Consider the following 14082-nt stretch of genomic DNA (forward strand, 5'->3'; position numbering starts at 1 on the left):
ACCTTTTGAAGAGTTAAGAGACCAATATGGAACTGTTTGAAGTTAAGGGACCAAAATGAACCCCGAGATTAACATAAGGGACCAAAAAGAATATTTTGCCTATTTTTATTATATTGGACTTCAATTTCAAACAATGTTTTAATTTATGTCGACTTACAACGTTATGAAATTATATATATATATAATTATTAATGTCATTTAATTTTTGTTTTAATTTTTGTTTTAATTTATGGCAGCAACTTTTCTAAGGGAGTAGGGCGAAGTAGTCCTCTAATGGCGGAGTTATGTGGTATCCATGATGGGTTGAAGATGGTGGTAGATCATGTTTATCAGAGAGTGATAGTTCAGTCAGATTCAAAGGAAGTAGTGGACATCAATAACAAGGTCAGTACGAAGAAGATGCTTAATTGCAATTTGGTTTGTCAAATTCATAATTAGATGAGTAAATTGGAGAGTGTGGAGATTCGTCATATCTATCGAGAAATAAATGGTTGTGCTAATCTTTTGGCTTTGCATGAAAAGGATTGAAGGATGGTTGCAATAATTTTCTGGATATGCATGGTTGGCTTGCTGGAAATTTCGATAAAGATAAAAAGAGTGTTTTGTACCCTAGAGAAGTGATTGTGTAGTCTCTTTAATTTTTTTTTTGGCGTAGGCCCTCCTTGTTATAAAAAAAGGGTCTAAATATACATTATAGATTATAGAGTAGATGGACGAATACATACATATAAAATAAGAAGTCTTACATTATAGAGTAGATGGATGAATAGATGGACTCATGTGAAATAACTCATGTTAACTAATCTATTTAAAAGACATCTAGTTGTATTATCATCTATCATGTCAATATTTCTATGTGATAGGACCAAATTTCAACCTGATTTTATATTGGGGAACTACTTTACATTTTAAGATTAAAATTGCTAAAAAAATAAAATAAATGGGTCATACTAACGAGTGTTATCAAAACATTTTTTAAGAATACTAAATAAAAAAATATTTTTTATAAAAATTAATATTTCAATTTATAATGCACTGAATACACGCATTTTAAATTTTTTTATCACTTTAATTATTAAAAAAAATATCCTAAATACACTTGTTAGTATTTCCCAAAATAAAATTACAAAATATGAAAAAATTAACAACCAATTTTGCATTTACCTCACCGAATAGTCGCAAAAATACACAACATAATTTCGTACTATGCGGCGTTGGACAGTTGGAAATCAAATTGGTAACACAAGTTCATCGATCTCAGCCGTTCATTCTGGCTGCTGCCTGTGATCATCAAGCGGTACACGAACGCGGCACCCGCGTTATTATTACTAACAAAACAAAAACGTCACGTTCCGTCCTTCTCAGTTTCTGTTAATTTCCCGCAGCACCGATTTTCCTTTTCTTCGTCTCGAAGACACCTCTCTCTATATTTTCACTTTTTCGTTTCTAGTTACTCACAAAATCTCCGATGCTAGATTCCGAAATTCACGACCTCTCCGACGACGCCGATTACGCTGCATCACAGCAACAAGTAAGACCCATAAACCCTTTTTCACTTCACACAATCAATTTGTTCTTCAATTAGGGTTTTGCGATTGCGATTAGGGTTTTGCGATTGTGTTATTGTTTTTGAATTTGAATTTGGATTGTCTTGGATTAGGGATCTGCTAGCGTGATGCTGAGTAACGACAGTGCGAAAGAGAGTTCTTCGGCTAGTGAGCTTGATGGTGCTGAGATTGTGTATTGGAAGGATAATGTTGCGATTCATCCTACTCAGTTTGCTATCAGTGGGAGAATGAAGTTGATTAAGCAAGGGTCTTCGTTGTTTATGGTGATGATTGATGAAAGAGGATCGTTTTTTTTTTGTTTGTTTGTTACTTTTTGGTTTGTTTGTTTTTGTTGTTTATGTTGGTGTTTTGTTTTTTTGGTTGTAGACTTGGATACCTTATAAAGGGCATAACGCGGATACTGGCTTGTCCGATAAAGGTAGTTTGTGTTTAGAGTAGAGTTGAGGTCTTTGCTGCTTTTGTGAAATTGGGGTTAAGTTTTGAAGTTTTTTTTTCTTCATTGCTGTTTAGATAGAAACCTTTACACCATTAGGGCGGTGCCGTTTACTGAGATCAGGTCAATTCAGAGGCATACTCCTGCTCTTGGATGGCAATATATCATTGTTGTTCTATCGTCAGGTGAATTTTCTGCTGTTGAATTGAATCAATTGCATTTAATATTTAGTGTGCTTGATTTTCTCAATTTGCTGCGGTTTTGTTATCTTCCATGCTCTGTATCAACCATGTAAGTTATGTTATTAGTGTGTTTTATGCATATGATGTTATAAAAATAAGAGGGCCGTTGAGAAGGGGGTGTGTTTACATGTTAAATATAACATAACACTATAATAGGGAAATGCTACCTTGAATGAATTATTATGTTCTCTCTGTATGGTAGGTAATTGAAGTTTTCCTCATGTTATTGTCTTTGTTGTTACCAGCAACCTATGCGTACGATTCTAGTTCCCGTGAATTTGGGTGAGTAGTCAGTTTAATTAAGTGCTTATTCAATAAGCTATTTTAAGAGACATATCAACAATGTTTAAAAACTCAGTTAATGAGGAATTGGTAGTGGATTGAAAAATCATAACTTGAGGATCGTAGCACAAATCGTAAGATCTTACTACTACTAGAAAAATATATTTATATATCTATTATTACATAGACAGACATGCTAAAAAATCATCATATGTAAAAATAATAAGTTCACTGTCATAACCATAAATTCATAAAGTTCACGATATTAACCATAAATTCATAAATAAATATAACTGAAAAAACTTAGTTCAAAATGAAAACAATCTAAAAACAACTATTCTAAATCAAATTGGAAAGCGGTGCGGCGAGTCGATGTCGGTGACGTCTTGTTGAATGAAAGAGGAAGCTTGAATGTAAGACAGTAAGAGGAAGCTGGGTACGTTTTAAAATAAGGAAGATGAACAAAATTTGGAAGAAGAATCGTGAATGAAGGAAGAGAATTTATGCTGAAATAATACGTTGCTAACGGTTGAGTTTATTGAGAGTGGAAGGGTGCAGTCATGTTTACATAATACTGGTAGCTTTTTATTTAAAAGGAGTTATGATACGTGTCTCTGAATTTCCATTTGAAAATAATAAATAAGGATTTTAATATGGCCCGACCCGAATCCAGACCCATTTTAGAAAATTAGAAAAACAGATGCGACACACATCTTTGAAACAAAACGAGTTAGCTTTTCAACTCGGGCGATTTCACCGAGTTTGCTACCTACAATTTACTTGAATTGCAGCACGCCGACATGCAATTGGAACGTTGGATTGGCTCGTGATCCTGCTTACACTGCAAATTGAAGTGCTTATTTATAAGTTATTAGAGCAAGTTTATTGAAACAAGTTGAAACCAGATTGTTAGTATGGCATTAGCTATTTTAGAAATGTATGCAAATACTAATATAAACTCTCATGTCATGAGATCAGTCCTAATATTCTGAAAATAAGCTCTTTCAAAGGCTCCCTTAATGTGCAAGTTGCCAGACATCAAAGGAGTAGATAGTTTGTTATAGTATAGCATGGAGATCTGGTGATTAAATGCTGGAAACTAAGGTTCATAAATTTGACCTGGAAAACTGGGTGGCATAAACCCAAAGGGAACCTGGCATAAGCATGCCATCCTAATGTAGGAAAAGCTAAACTCATAATATTTTATTTTAGGCAGGACAGACCAAGTTTTGTAAACGGAAAATGGTTTCTTTTATGTAATAGACTAATGCATGGATGCACGGATAGAGTAATTTTAAAATAAGTATAGGATAAGGGTACTGCAAATACTTGTAATATATAGGAAAAATATATCTTAATATGCTTAAGAATTAATTTTATAATGGATATTAGAGAATATATTGTAACGTGCTTAAGAATTATTGTTACCGTAAAGTGTATAAGTTTGCCGATGCTCTTGGTAGCATGGGGTGTGAGCTTAGTGGCGAATTCTGTTTTTTATAGTCCCCTATGATGGTTAGGCAGTTGTTACTTGATGATGTTTAGGGAATTTTTACACTGCGTTTAGCTTTGTTTAGCTTCTCCGTAGCCATTGTTGGGTGTCAGTTCCTTTTTAATTAAAAAATAGATTTCAATAACAAATTGTTATATTTTTAGTCATTAATTTTTAGTTCAATGCATTTTAAAATTGTCTTTGAGAAATTGTCATACTTTATCCCATATAACCACTCTGAGATGTTTGGGCCTTTTCTTTTGCATTAGTGCTTCATATATTAATAGCTATTAAGTAACTTGCATATCATCCAGTAACTTCCAGATGCTGTATTTCTTAAATACCTAGCACGTGTTTCTAAACTTGATTGGTATGATCCAATTTTTCGATAAAAATGTGAATTGCTATCTTGATGCCGCTCCATTTAATTGTTGAATTGAATGCATGCTTTCTCTTTCAAAATTTGTTATAGCTCATTCATGAGGTCGTGTTTTCATGTATTCTGGTTGACAATCATTTGGTGAATAATATTTTGTGTATGTTTGACAATACTATTTATATTGCTTGCAATTTAGATATTTGACTCAATCTTTACCTTATATTCTGATTTCTACTATTCAATCTCATGTGAATAAAATCCTCTTACAGGACTTGCCCATCCTCCATTATATTTCTATAGTGGTGGAGTCAAAGAATTCCTTGCTACAATAAAGCAACATGTTCTTCTTGCAAGGTTAGGTTCTGATTTCAATGCCTTTGTATATAATTTCTTTCAGGGCAATCACCAATACATTGATGATAGACTATAAAATTGTGATATTTTCCCGGGAATTATGAAAGCTTGTGGGGGAAGTTACAGTATAAAATGAGCTATTTGATTGAATGGTTGTATCATAGAAGGAGAGAGAGATAAAAATAGAACTTTCTCTAAAAGCTGATTGTTTGCAGAGATGTTTGTCGTCGCTTATGATTATTTTTGAAGATATGGTGAATAATATATCTTGAAAATTTATTCATACAGCTTCTATGGTATTTTCATGGTTTCAAAATATAGCAAAAGAGAAGTTTTAAACGAAACAGAATTTGATGACTGGTTTGGTTTGCCATTTCTATTGTCTATTGAGGTTATCGTATGGCAAGTTCCGCTACAAGGACATGTGTTTCCGTCTAATCTCTCGTACTATGATTGCCATGAAATATGTTTTTAAGGTCTACAAGAAGGCCCATATGTTGTTAAATTTCTTCCTACCGTTTTTTTTGTGCACTGTGTCTTTTTATTGTCTTTTTCTTTAGAAGCCATCTTGAGTAACTTTTACTTGAATGCCAACCAAATCTTTAATATCACATTTTTATTTCTTCTTCTGATGCATTTCAGATCTGCGGAAAATGCAAACGTATTCCTAGTAAATGATTTTCAAAGTACACTGCAGGTGCGTGTTATGCAATATTCATGTGAAGTTTGTTTAGTTTTTGCAACTGCATGATATGATAGGGACTTGGGTATTAGGGGACGTCTAAGTCCTATATTTAGTAGTATGGGATGCCCTTTGGTAGCTTGCTTTTAAGAAAGGGTTCCTTTAGTGCTAGGATACTTATCAGATCACTGGTTCAGTTTATCTTTTGTCCTTTAGCAAAAATATCTCGAGGAAAATATTTCCAAAAAATAGGAGAGTTTTACCTCTCTAATGATACAAAGATCATAAGTAATTTTCTCTCTTTTATTGTGATAGTCTAAATGTTAAAATAACTTGTCCGTCTATCAAATGATAAGTCCAAATGTTAAATAGCTTTTCCTTACCAAGAAAGATGAGAAGAATGAAAATGCTTACATGTTGAGTTTGTAATTGAATATTATTATTTCATTGTTTTGGCCTGCTGACTTTTTAATGCTTGGTTGACTATTAGAGGACTTTGTCGTCCTTGGAATTGCCCAGGGCTGTTCCTCTTGCACATGGACCTTCAAATATGTCTGTTGATGAGTCCACTTTGAATGAGAATGAAGAGAGGAATGATAATGGTGTAAATAATGGAAGTGTAAGTGTTCCTCAGTTCCATAGGAGACCAAGACATAAAGCTCACGATCCTGCTCGGGACCTCTCTATACAAGTTTTAGAGAAGTTCTCTCTTGTTACCAAGTTTGCCCGTGAAACAACTTCACAACTCTTCAGAGAAAATCAGACTAATGGATTTAGTACCAATGACAGGAGAACCCAAATCCAGACTAACCTTGATCCTCCGAAGTCTTCCATTGTTGCAGGAAAAATTTCTGATGAAAATTCTGCTGTCCCAGATTCTCAAGAGGTAACTCCTTTTCTTGGTATTAATACTGTGGACATTAGCTTGCTTTCAGGATTCACATTTCACATAGAAAGCTGTGTTGTTAATTGAAAATAACTGTCTTTTTGATAATATTTGGTGCTTATATTGTTCGTATCTTCTATCCTGAATATTGTTAACTTCCAGTGAATTGTGGAGTAACATCGTAGAATCAACATATTATGTTGAAGGGGACCCCATTGTTGTGTATAGTTTTGTAGAATACTAGTACACATGATTAAGATAGTTATTGTTTGTTTTCTTTTAGTTCTTCAGCTACTTTTACTTCTGTACATAACTGTGATTGTCTATTCATGCATTTTTTGAATCCTTCCCATGAATAATATGTTAGGATATCTTAATTTGTTGGCTGTGTTTCATACACATTTCTGTACCAATTCATTAGACCAAACTTTTGGCAGTTATTAGAAAAATTATTCCATAGACAGCGTAAGATTGGTTTATAAATGGTGCATAAAGTAAGGCCTTTTTTTTGGGTGCAAGGTAGTGCTTATATTGATTTAGACACACCTCGTACAAACCTATTAAATAATGCATTGGAGAAGGGGGTCATTTAAGTCTCTTAAGATGCCATGTTGGGACTCTTAATTTGGGGGCTGTGTTTCATTAGCATGTATGAAACCTATTACATAATGAATTAGTCCTGCATTACAATGAACAGGTTAGGTTATTGTACAATCATTTGTTCATGTATTCTTCTTCCCCTCTGCATATATGCTACACCCTGTGCGAAGGAAGTATAGAATACCGATCCTTTATTGCATCAGCACCCGGCAGTCTGGTTGGTTAAACTTACGACATTATGTGTCATGCATATCGGATGTGATAAAGCTTCTGGATTATTTTTATTGGCTACCAAGTCTTCATGTGTCAATTTTAGTGCAGGAGATGAATGTACAGATAACTGAAGAAAGTTGCAACAAGAAGTGCACACTTAATTGAAGAAAAGAATTAGGGCCCGTTTGTTTTGGCTTTTTTTAAAAATGATTTTTATAGTGTTACCAAATTTTGTGAAAAAATTTTTTACAAAGAAACTTTTTATAAAAACTTCAAATGAAAATTTTGTTTAAATAGTTATTCTTAAAATGTGATTTTAGGTATTTCATCTATTTATGGCAAAAAAAATTGGATATCAAAATTTCAAAAAATCACTTAATTTTGAAGCTATTTCAAATAGATTTTCATAAAAATCATTTTTGAAATACAACTTTTTGAAAAAATTATGGTTTTGACTAAGTTTTGGTCTTCAATTATGTATGTTTATGTTATAGGATGTCAAATTAAGTGTTTCATTTTAGAAAAAACGAATATAAAAAAATTTGTAATATTTTGAAAAACGGTTTTAGAAAATCTATTTTCAAAAATACAAAGAAAAAATCCATTTTTTTAAATCTGAAACAAACTGGCCCATAATATAAGGAAAAAGAAGAAAAAATATTATTGTTCTCACTAATTAAGATTAGTGTACCATATTGTTGAGTTACTCAAACTCAACATTCACAGTTAGAGTAAAATAGTGAAATATCAGTTATAACAAAAGCCAGCAACAAATGACTGTCATGTAGTTTCTAAAAATTCTGAGTAGTTTACCATCTTTAGCATCTCATTTAGCCAGATAGAAGCATGTTCATGATTTTCATTTCGGTAACTATGTACTTGATTTTGTTCAAGTTGATACAAACTGCATTAAATATTATCTAATTTTAATTGCCATGTCCACATTCTGCCCCGGTGGCATCTGTTAATCCACATTAATTTAGTAGACTTGAATCATCTTATTGCCATGGAGGTAATGTCATATTTGGCTTGTATGGTTATGATTAGTTTGGATATTGCTATCTGCAAATTTTGTAGTGCATTTACCCCTGTTCACCTTTTTACAACATGAGTGATTATAATTAATAACATCTTTTTTATTTGTTTCTCTTATGGCAGTTTGACAATTTGTCACTAGTATGGGGAAAACCGCGACAAGCCCCTTTAGATTCTAAAGAGGTATGAGCTGTATTCGTAAAAGATTGTTTTTTATACAGACTGCCAGCATTATTACATGCTTGAATTTCTCTAGTAAATGCTCACTTGTCAATGATTATTGATATTGGAATATGGTTTCCTCAATCCTTTTGTAAATGAAATAACTTGGATGGGTTTTCCTGGGATGACTGAACCAAATATTAAAATAGTTTTGGATAGTTTAATAGTTCTCTAGAATTGCAATTAACTTTAAATTATTACATGCTTGAATTTCTCTAGTAAATGCTCACTTGTCCCAATGATCATTGGTATGGGAATGCGGTTTCCTCAATCCTTTTGTAAATGAAATAACTTGGATGGGTTTTCCTGGGGATGACTGAACTAAAATTTAAAATAGTTTTGGATTAGAATTGCAATTAACTTGAAAAGAAAATATGTTTTTCTATCTTCAAAATATTATAATGTGAAAATAAAATAATTTTTTAATACTTATTTTTTAACTCTCTTGGCTATTTGATATTGATTCTTGTTAGACTTTTTTTGCAACCATATATTTTTTTATGTTGAGCATGCAGTGGTAGATTATTCTTGTGGGACAAAACAAATTTTATTTCTCTACAAGAATATAACATAACAAGTTTTTATGTAAATACAGTAGATTTTGAGTAAATGATGTTTTTGTAAGTAGTGTAATATTGATCCTATTCCTATCCATTTCGATATGGTGCATTATCAAATATCTACATGCACTGCGCTATAAAGGAGCTTGCTGGTGGGGTTATAAGAAGACAACTTGCATTAATTTTCAGATTTTAAAATGATAATTGAGAATTGTTGAGGGATGTCATTCATGTTGTTTATATCCTGAAAATTCTCAGACTTTGTATGCTAATTGGTTTTTGGGCTCAATCATATGCAGTGGATTACCTTCTTGGATTCTGAAGGGAGAGTCACAGATTCAGAAGCCATGAGAAAGAGAATATTTTATGGTGGTCTTGACCATGAATTACGAAAGGAGGTTTGTATATTGCATCCGTGACAAGTTATACAGGTTGAGTATCCTGATTATGAATTGAAATATGTTTATCCTCTGATATATCTTTTATGTAAAATATAAATAAAAATTATAGGTCTGGGGTTTGCTTTTGGGATACTATACGTATGACTCAACATATGCTGAGAGAGAATTTCTGAAGTCAGTCAAGAAGTCAGAGTACGAGAACATAAAGACCCAGTGGCAGGTTTTCATTTACTCCCGAAGAAGATATACTTCTCTTTCTTCCTTCCTACGATAAACTTGAAAATGATTTTCTGGATCATAAGTTAGATGCAACTAATGAGGTCACTGTTTTTTGTATAATACTTCCTGTCCTGAAATCATGCAATGATCCACAATGCCTGTAGTTTCAAGTTTGTCAACTATTTAAATCAATAACATAATGAAATGAACTCACTTTCAGAACTTTTTAGTATACTGAGGATAGACAGATCATATATTATCAAATACAGGTGTAAATAAGTTGGGATTTAGATAGAAGATAGCGAAATCAATTTTGATGCGTTGCATCTGTATCATGTATTTTTTTCCACCCAGAACCAGGCAAGAACTATTTATTTTTGGTTCCGGCTAGCTCCAGGAAACTGGATTCTTGACTGTGCAATCCCAAAATAGATATGGAGATGATAATAATAAAAAAAGATTAAATACTAAATCTAACCCTGTAGTTACACAGATGCGATGATCTGCACATGGATATTTTTGTTGTCTTAGTTTTATTCTCTAGTTTTAATTAACACTCTTGCTTTCTATTCAATGTGTAAATTTGTTTATATACTTCATGTAGAGTATCTCCCCGGCTCAGGCTAAACGATTCACGAAATTCAGGGAAAGGAAAGGGCTTATTGAGAAAGATGTGGTAAGCTGAACACTACTAAATCAGAATTACTAAACTGAACAGATAAATGATGCTTGATGTAGTTTTAACTGTTTTTCCTTGTGTTTTTGAAGGTGAGAACTGACAGATCGATCACTTTCTATGAGGGGGATGATAATCCAAATGTAAATGTTCTGCGAGATATCCTGTTGACATATTCATTCTACAACTTCGATCTTGGTTATTGTCAGGTATTCGGCAATGGTTCTGGACTTAATGTTACAACTATGATTAAAGCTTTTTTCTTCTAGGTTTGGGTTAATTCATAATTCTAGTTATTAATATCTATTAGTAACCACACCCAAGTAGCCAATTGTAATATTTAATTATATAGGTAGTTAAAGAGGAAGATATTAAATTTATAAAAGGGAAAATCGGTGGCATAAAGATCCCGCCACATACAAAGTCTAGGAAAAGGTTGAATGTGTGTCATGGCTGTAGGAAGTTTTATTTTTATTTGCGAGAGTAATTCGACGACTCAACCTGTCACCTCCTAAGCACGTTGCAACAAGCTTCCCTTTTTGGTTTCACTATTAAGAAGCAAAGAATAGAGAGGAAGTATTTTTATTGAGAGTGGAAATAGGAAGGATAGTGCGGGTCTCTCAAATAAGGTGGTTAGTGGTTAGAGAGAAATTTTAACAATTATATCCTATGTGCTCTCTTTTCTGTATCACATTGATACTGTATCTGTATAGGTGTCCGCAATTAAGGTGGTTTCAGTCTTCACTGCCTTTCTGAACCAGTATCTAACAATATCATATGTCGTACACACGAAATTTTATTTTAATGCTTTGTTGAAGTTAGCAGCTCTACTTTATATGCATGTGTGGTGCAGATGTTTTCTTACTTGATTAAAAAAATTAAATTATGTTTTCACTGGACTCTGACACGGACACGGGGACACGACACAGACACTCTGACACCGATAATGTCAAAAACATAGGACACCAACACCGCTACATATAAGATAATATTTGAACTTTAAAAAGAGTTGAAAATATTTTAATCAAAATAATGTCTTTAACTCTGTATTGATAACATTGCTTCAAATACATGTTTCACCCTTTTAGATGTGTGTGTCCAAAAATATATGAAGGTGTATTGAAGCAAAGAAAAAAACAAATTTTTGTTTGAAACACTTGTTTAAATATATGTGGTATGAGTGTCATAAGGGTGTCGGACACTGATCCAATGAGTGTCGAAGTAAAGAAAAAAACAACTTTGTAGAGGACACTTGTCTGATTTTTCCGACACTTGTTTGACTTTTCCGACACGTGTCGTACGAGTGTCATACTAGTGTTGGACACCGACGCGTCCGAGGTGTCCGTGCTTCAAAGGAGATGAGTGTCTCAATAGCTATTATCTTTCTGAACCAAATATGTTATGAACTTATGAAAAATAATGCCCTTTTTCTACATGCACCATCTTCTTTCCGTCTGTCAATCCAAAAAAAAAAGTTATAGTTGAGGACCGTTTAAACACATGGTTGTGGAACCTCATACATTCTTGCTCTTTTGTTGCAGGGAATGAGTGATCTTCTGTCTCCCATATTGTTTGTGATGGACGATGAATCAGAAGCATTTTGGTGTTTTGTTGCTCTGATGGAACGCCTTGGACCCAATTTTAATCGTGACCAAAATGGCATGCACTCTCAACTTTTTGCATTATCTAAGGTTTATCTCTTCTCTTTCTCCTTGACAAGCCGCATACACACATACCATCGTTGATTGCATTGTTCTATATTTGTTTGTCAATTTTAAACTTTCTTCTTTTCGGTGGCTTTTTCCAAGCATTATTTTATTGTATATTAATATATATGTACTCAACTTCATTGTGTATACATCATCTATGGCATCTTGAAATAATTTGGGAATATACACTCTTTCAAGGAGATGCTCTTTCTTCTGACTGGCTATGCTGATGTAGCTGCTAAAACACTAATTTTCTCCTTAGTGTTCCAAACTTCTGATTCTGGAATATAAAGAAAGGATTTGGATTCTCTCATGTTTGAGTCTAACATGAAGGGAATATATGCATCATCTTACCATAAAACTCATTTAAGTTTCACAACAAAAATATATAAGTGGGGCCCATTAATTTTAATACTGAGATCCAAATCCATAAAGAAATTGATTACTACCAGATCTATAATTTGAAGTAATTATATGCTTGGCACCAATTTACTCGCGGCTATCATTCCAGCTGTGTTTTGTTTTCATGTATTTTCCATTAATTACTGTGCGGAATTACAAATGATTATTTTCTGTATTTAGCAACAAGAATAAATTATGTTCTCCAATTGATATCCATGAATTATTTCTATTTGTGACCTTTCTAATGTGTCACTCTAACCTGACGATAATTTTTTTTCTGGGTAACTGGTCTCCACATTCTGGCATATATTGCTTTTAATATCCTCCTCGATTCCTAACTTATGTTTATTTGTTGCAGTTGGTGGAGCTGTTGGATAGTCCATTACATAACTATTTTAAGCAGCGTGACTGCCTCAATTACTTCTTTTGTTTCCGCTGGATTTTGATTCAATTTAAAAGGTTAGATTCCTTGAATTTTCAATTTTGATCATAATTCAATCATTTTTGGAATCAGTGTTAATAGTGTTGAGTTTTTTTGTTCTCAAATGAAGTTATTTTATGTGCGTTACCTTTTAAATCATGGTTGTCAAATAGCATAGCCAAATTTGAACAAACTACTAATGTTCCACAATACTCTGTTTTAGTTCAAAATGTTAGCAAATAGTAGCTATAGGCCTTTTCTGTTGCAAAGTTTGAACAATTCACTATTTTTTTTCGTGATCCGTCACTGATAACACTGTTTTGAACAGATTCACTATGCCAGTGCACTTGATATTAGTAAACATCAAGTTGTTAGGGCCTGTTTGAAAGGCTTTTTAAAAACTCTATTTTAGTTTTTGAAAATTTAAAAACTAAAAACTTGTTTGAATGTAATATTTTACAAATGTGTTTTTAAAAACTCTTCACAATTTTTCAGTTTTTAAAAGCAAAAAACTGAAATGGCTAAATTGTGTTTTGATTTTTACTTTTCAGTTTTTAAAAACTAAAAACAAAAACTATTTCAAACAGACCCTTAGTGTTTCTGATTTGCAAATTGCAAGTCTGATAGGCTTAGCCTTACCTTGAATTACCTGAAACATTTATCTAACATTTATCTACAATCCTCATTTAGACACCTAACAATATTGATTTACATTTTAGGGAGTTTGAGTACGAGAAAACAATGCTCTTGTGGGAAGTTTTATGGACACATTATCCCTCGGAACATCTGCATCTCTATGTATGTGTTGCTGTCTTGAAACGATACCGTAATAAAATAATGGGAGAGGAAATGGACTTTGACAGCCTTTTGAAGTTTATAAATGAGCTAAGTGGCCACATTGACCTTGATGCAACATTAAGGGATGCAGAGGCTCTATCCATCTGTGCCAGTGAGGAAGGTGCGGCTCGTATCCCACCTGGCACTCCACCATCGCTGCCGGTTGATGACGGTTCATATTACATTCAACATGATGACGAAGTATTGTAAATATATTTTCAGTAATTTTTTTGGTACAAAGTCTTGAATACGAATGAATAACATCTTCATTGTGCATTTTCCTGATTTGATTTAGTGCATTAAACCCACTTCGTATTTTGTCTTTTGTTTTTTTGAGTCAAAGCTCGCTGCCAGTGTATATTTTTGCTACAACCCGTGTGACTAGTATTCTTCCTTACTCCCCTCATTCAAGATCTTTGGTAGTTTTGAAGTTTTTGCACAAAATTGACAAATTGTTCAATAAACATTT

General features: G+C 33.1%; 1 protein-coding gene across 1 annotated transcript; it reads left to right on the forward strand.

Annotated features, from left to right (window-relative positions):
- The first annotated feature begins 1229 nt into the window (after positions 1-1229).
- LOC131633335 (uncharacterized) lies at positions 1230-13931 on the forward strand. Its single transcript, XM_058904058.1, has 15 exons — positions 1230-1531; positions 1661-1831; positions 1935-1986; positions 2079-2186; positions 4666-4750; positions 5393-5447; positions 5923-6318; positions 8290-8349; positions 9248-9346; positions 9459-9569; positions 10173-10244; positions 10337-10453; positions 11786-11935; positions 12714-12814; positions 13496-13931. Exons 1-15 carry the CDS (start codon positions 1469-1471, stop codon positions 13821-13823), a joined length of 1968 nt encoding a protein of 655 aa, XP_058760041.1. The 5' UTR covers positions 1230-1468; the 3' UTR covers positions 13824-13931.
- The last annotated feature ends 151 nt before the right edge of the window (positions 13932-14082 follow it).

This window comes from Vicia villosa, linkage group LG1, assembly GCF_029867415.1.
Source record: "Vicia villosa cultivar HV-30 ecotype Madison, WI linkage group LG1, Vvil1.0, whole genome shotgun sequence".
In the NCBI taxonomy this organism is placed as follows: domain Eukaryota; kingdom Viridiplantae; phylum Streptophyta; class Magnoliopsida; order Fabales; family Fabaceae; genus Vicia; species Vicia villosa.

Excerpts from the sequence above, each read along its gene's own strand:
- LOC131633335 (XM_058904058.1), top strand. The coding sequence starts at position 1,469 with ATGCTAGATTCCGAAATTCACGACCTCTCCGACGACGCCGATTACGCT. Across the intron at positions 10,245-10,336 it reads GGCTTATTGAGAAAGATGTG|GTGAGAACTGACAGATCGAT; the intron begins GTAAGCTGAACA and ends GTGTTTTTGAAG. Across the intron at positions 10,454-11,785 it reads TCGATCTTGGTTATTGTCAG|GGAATGAGTGATCTTCTGTC; the intron begins GTATTCGGCAAT and ends CTTTTGTTGCAG.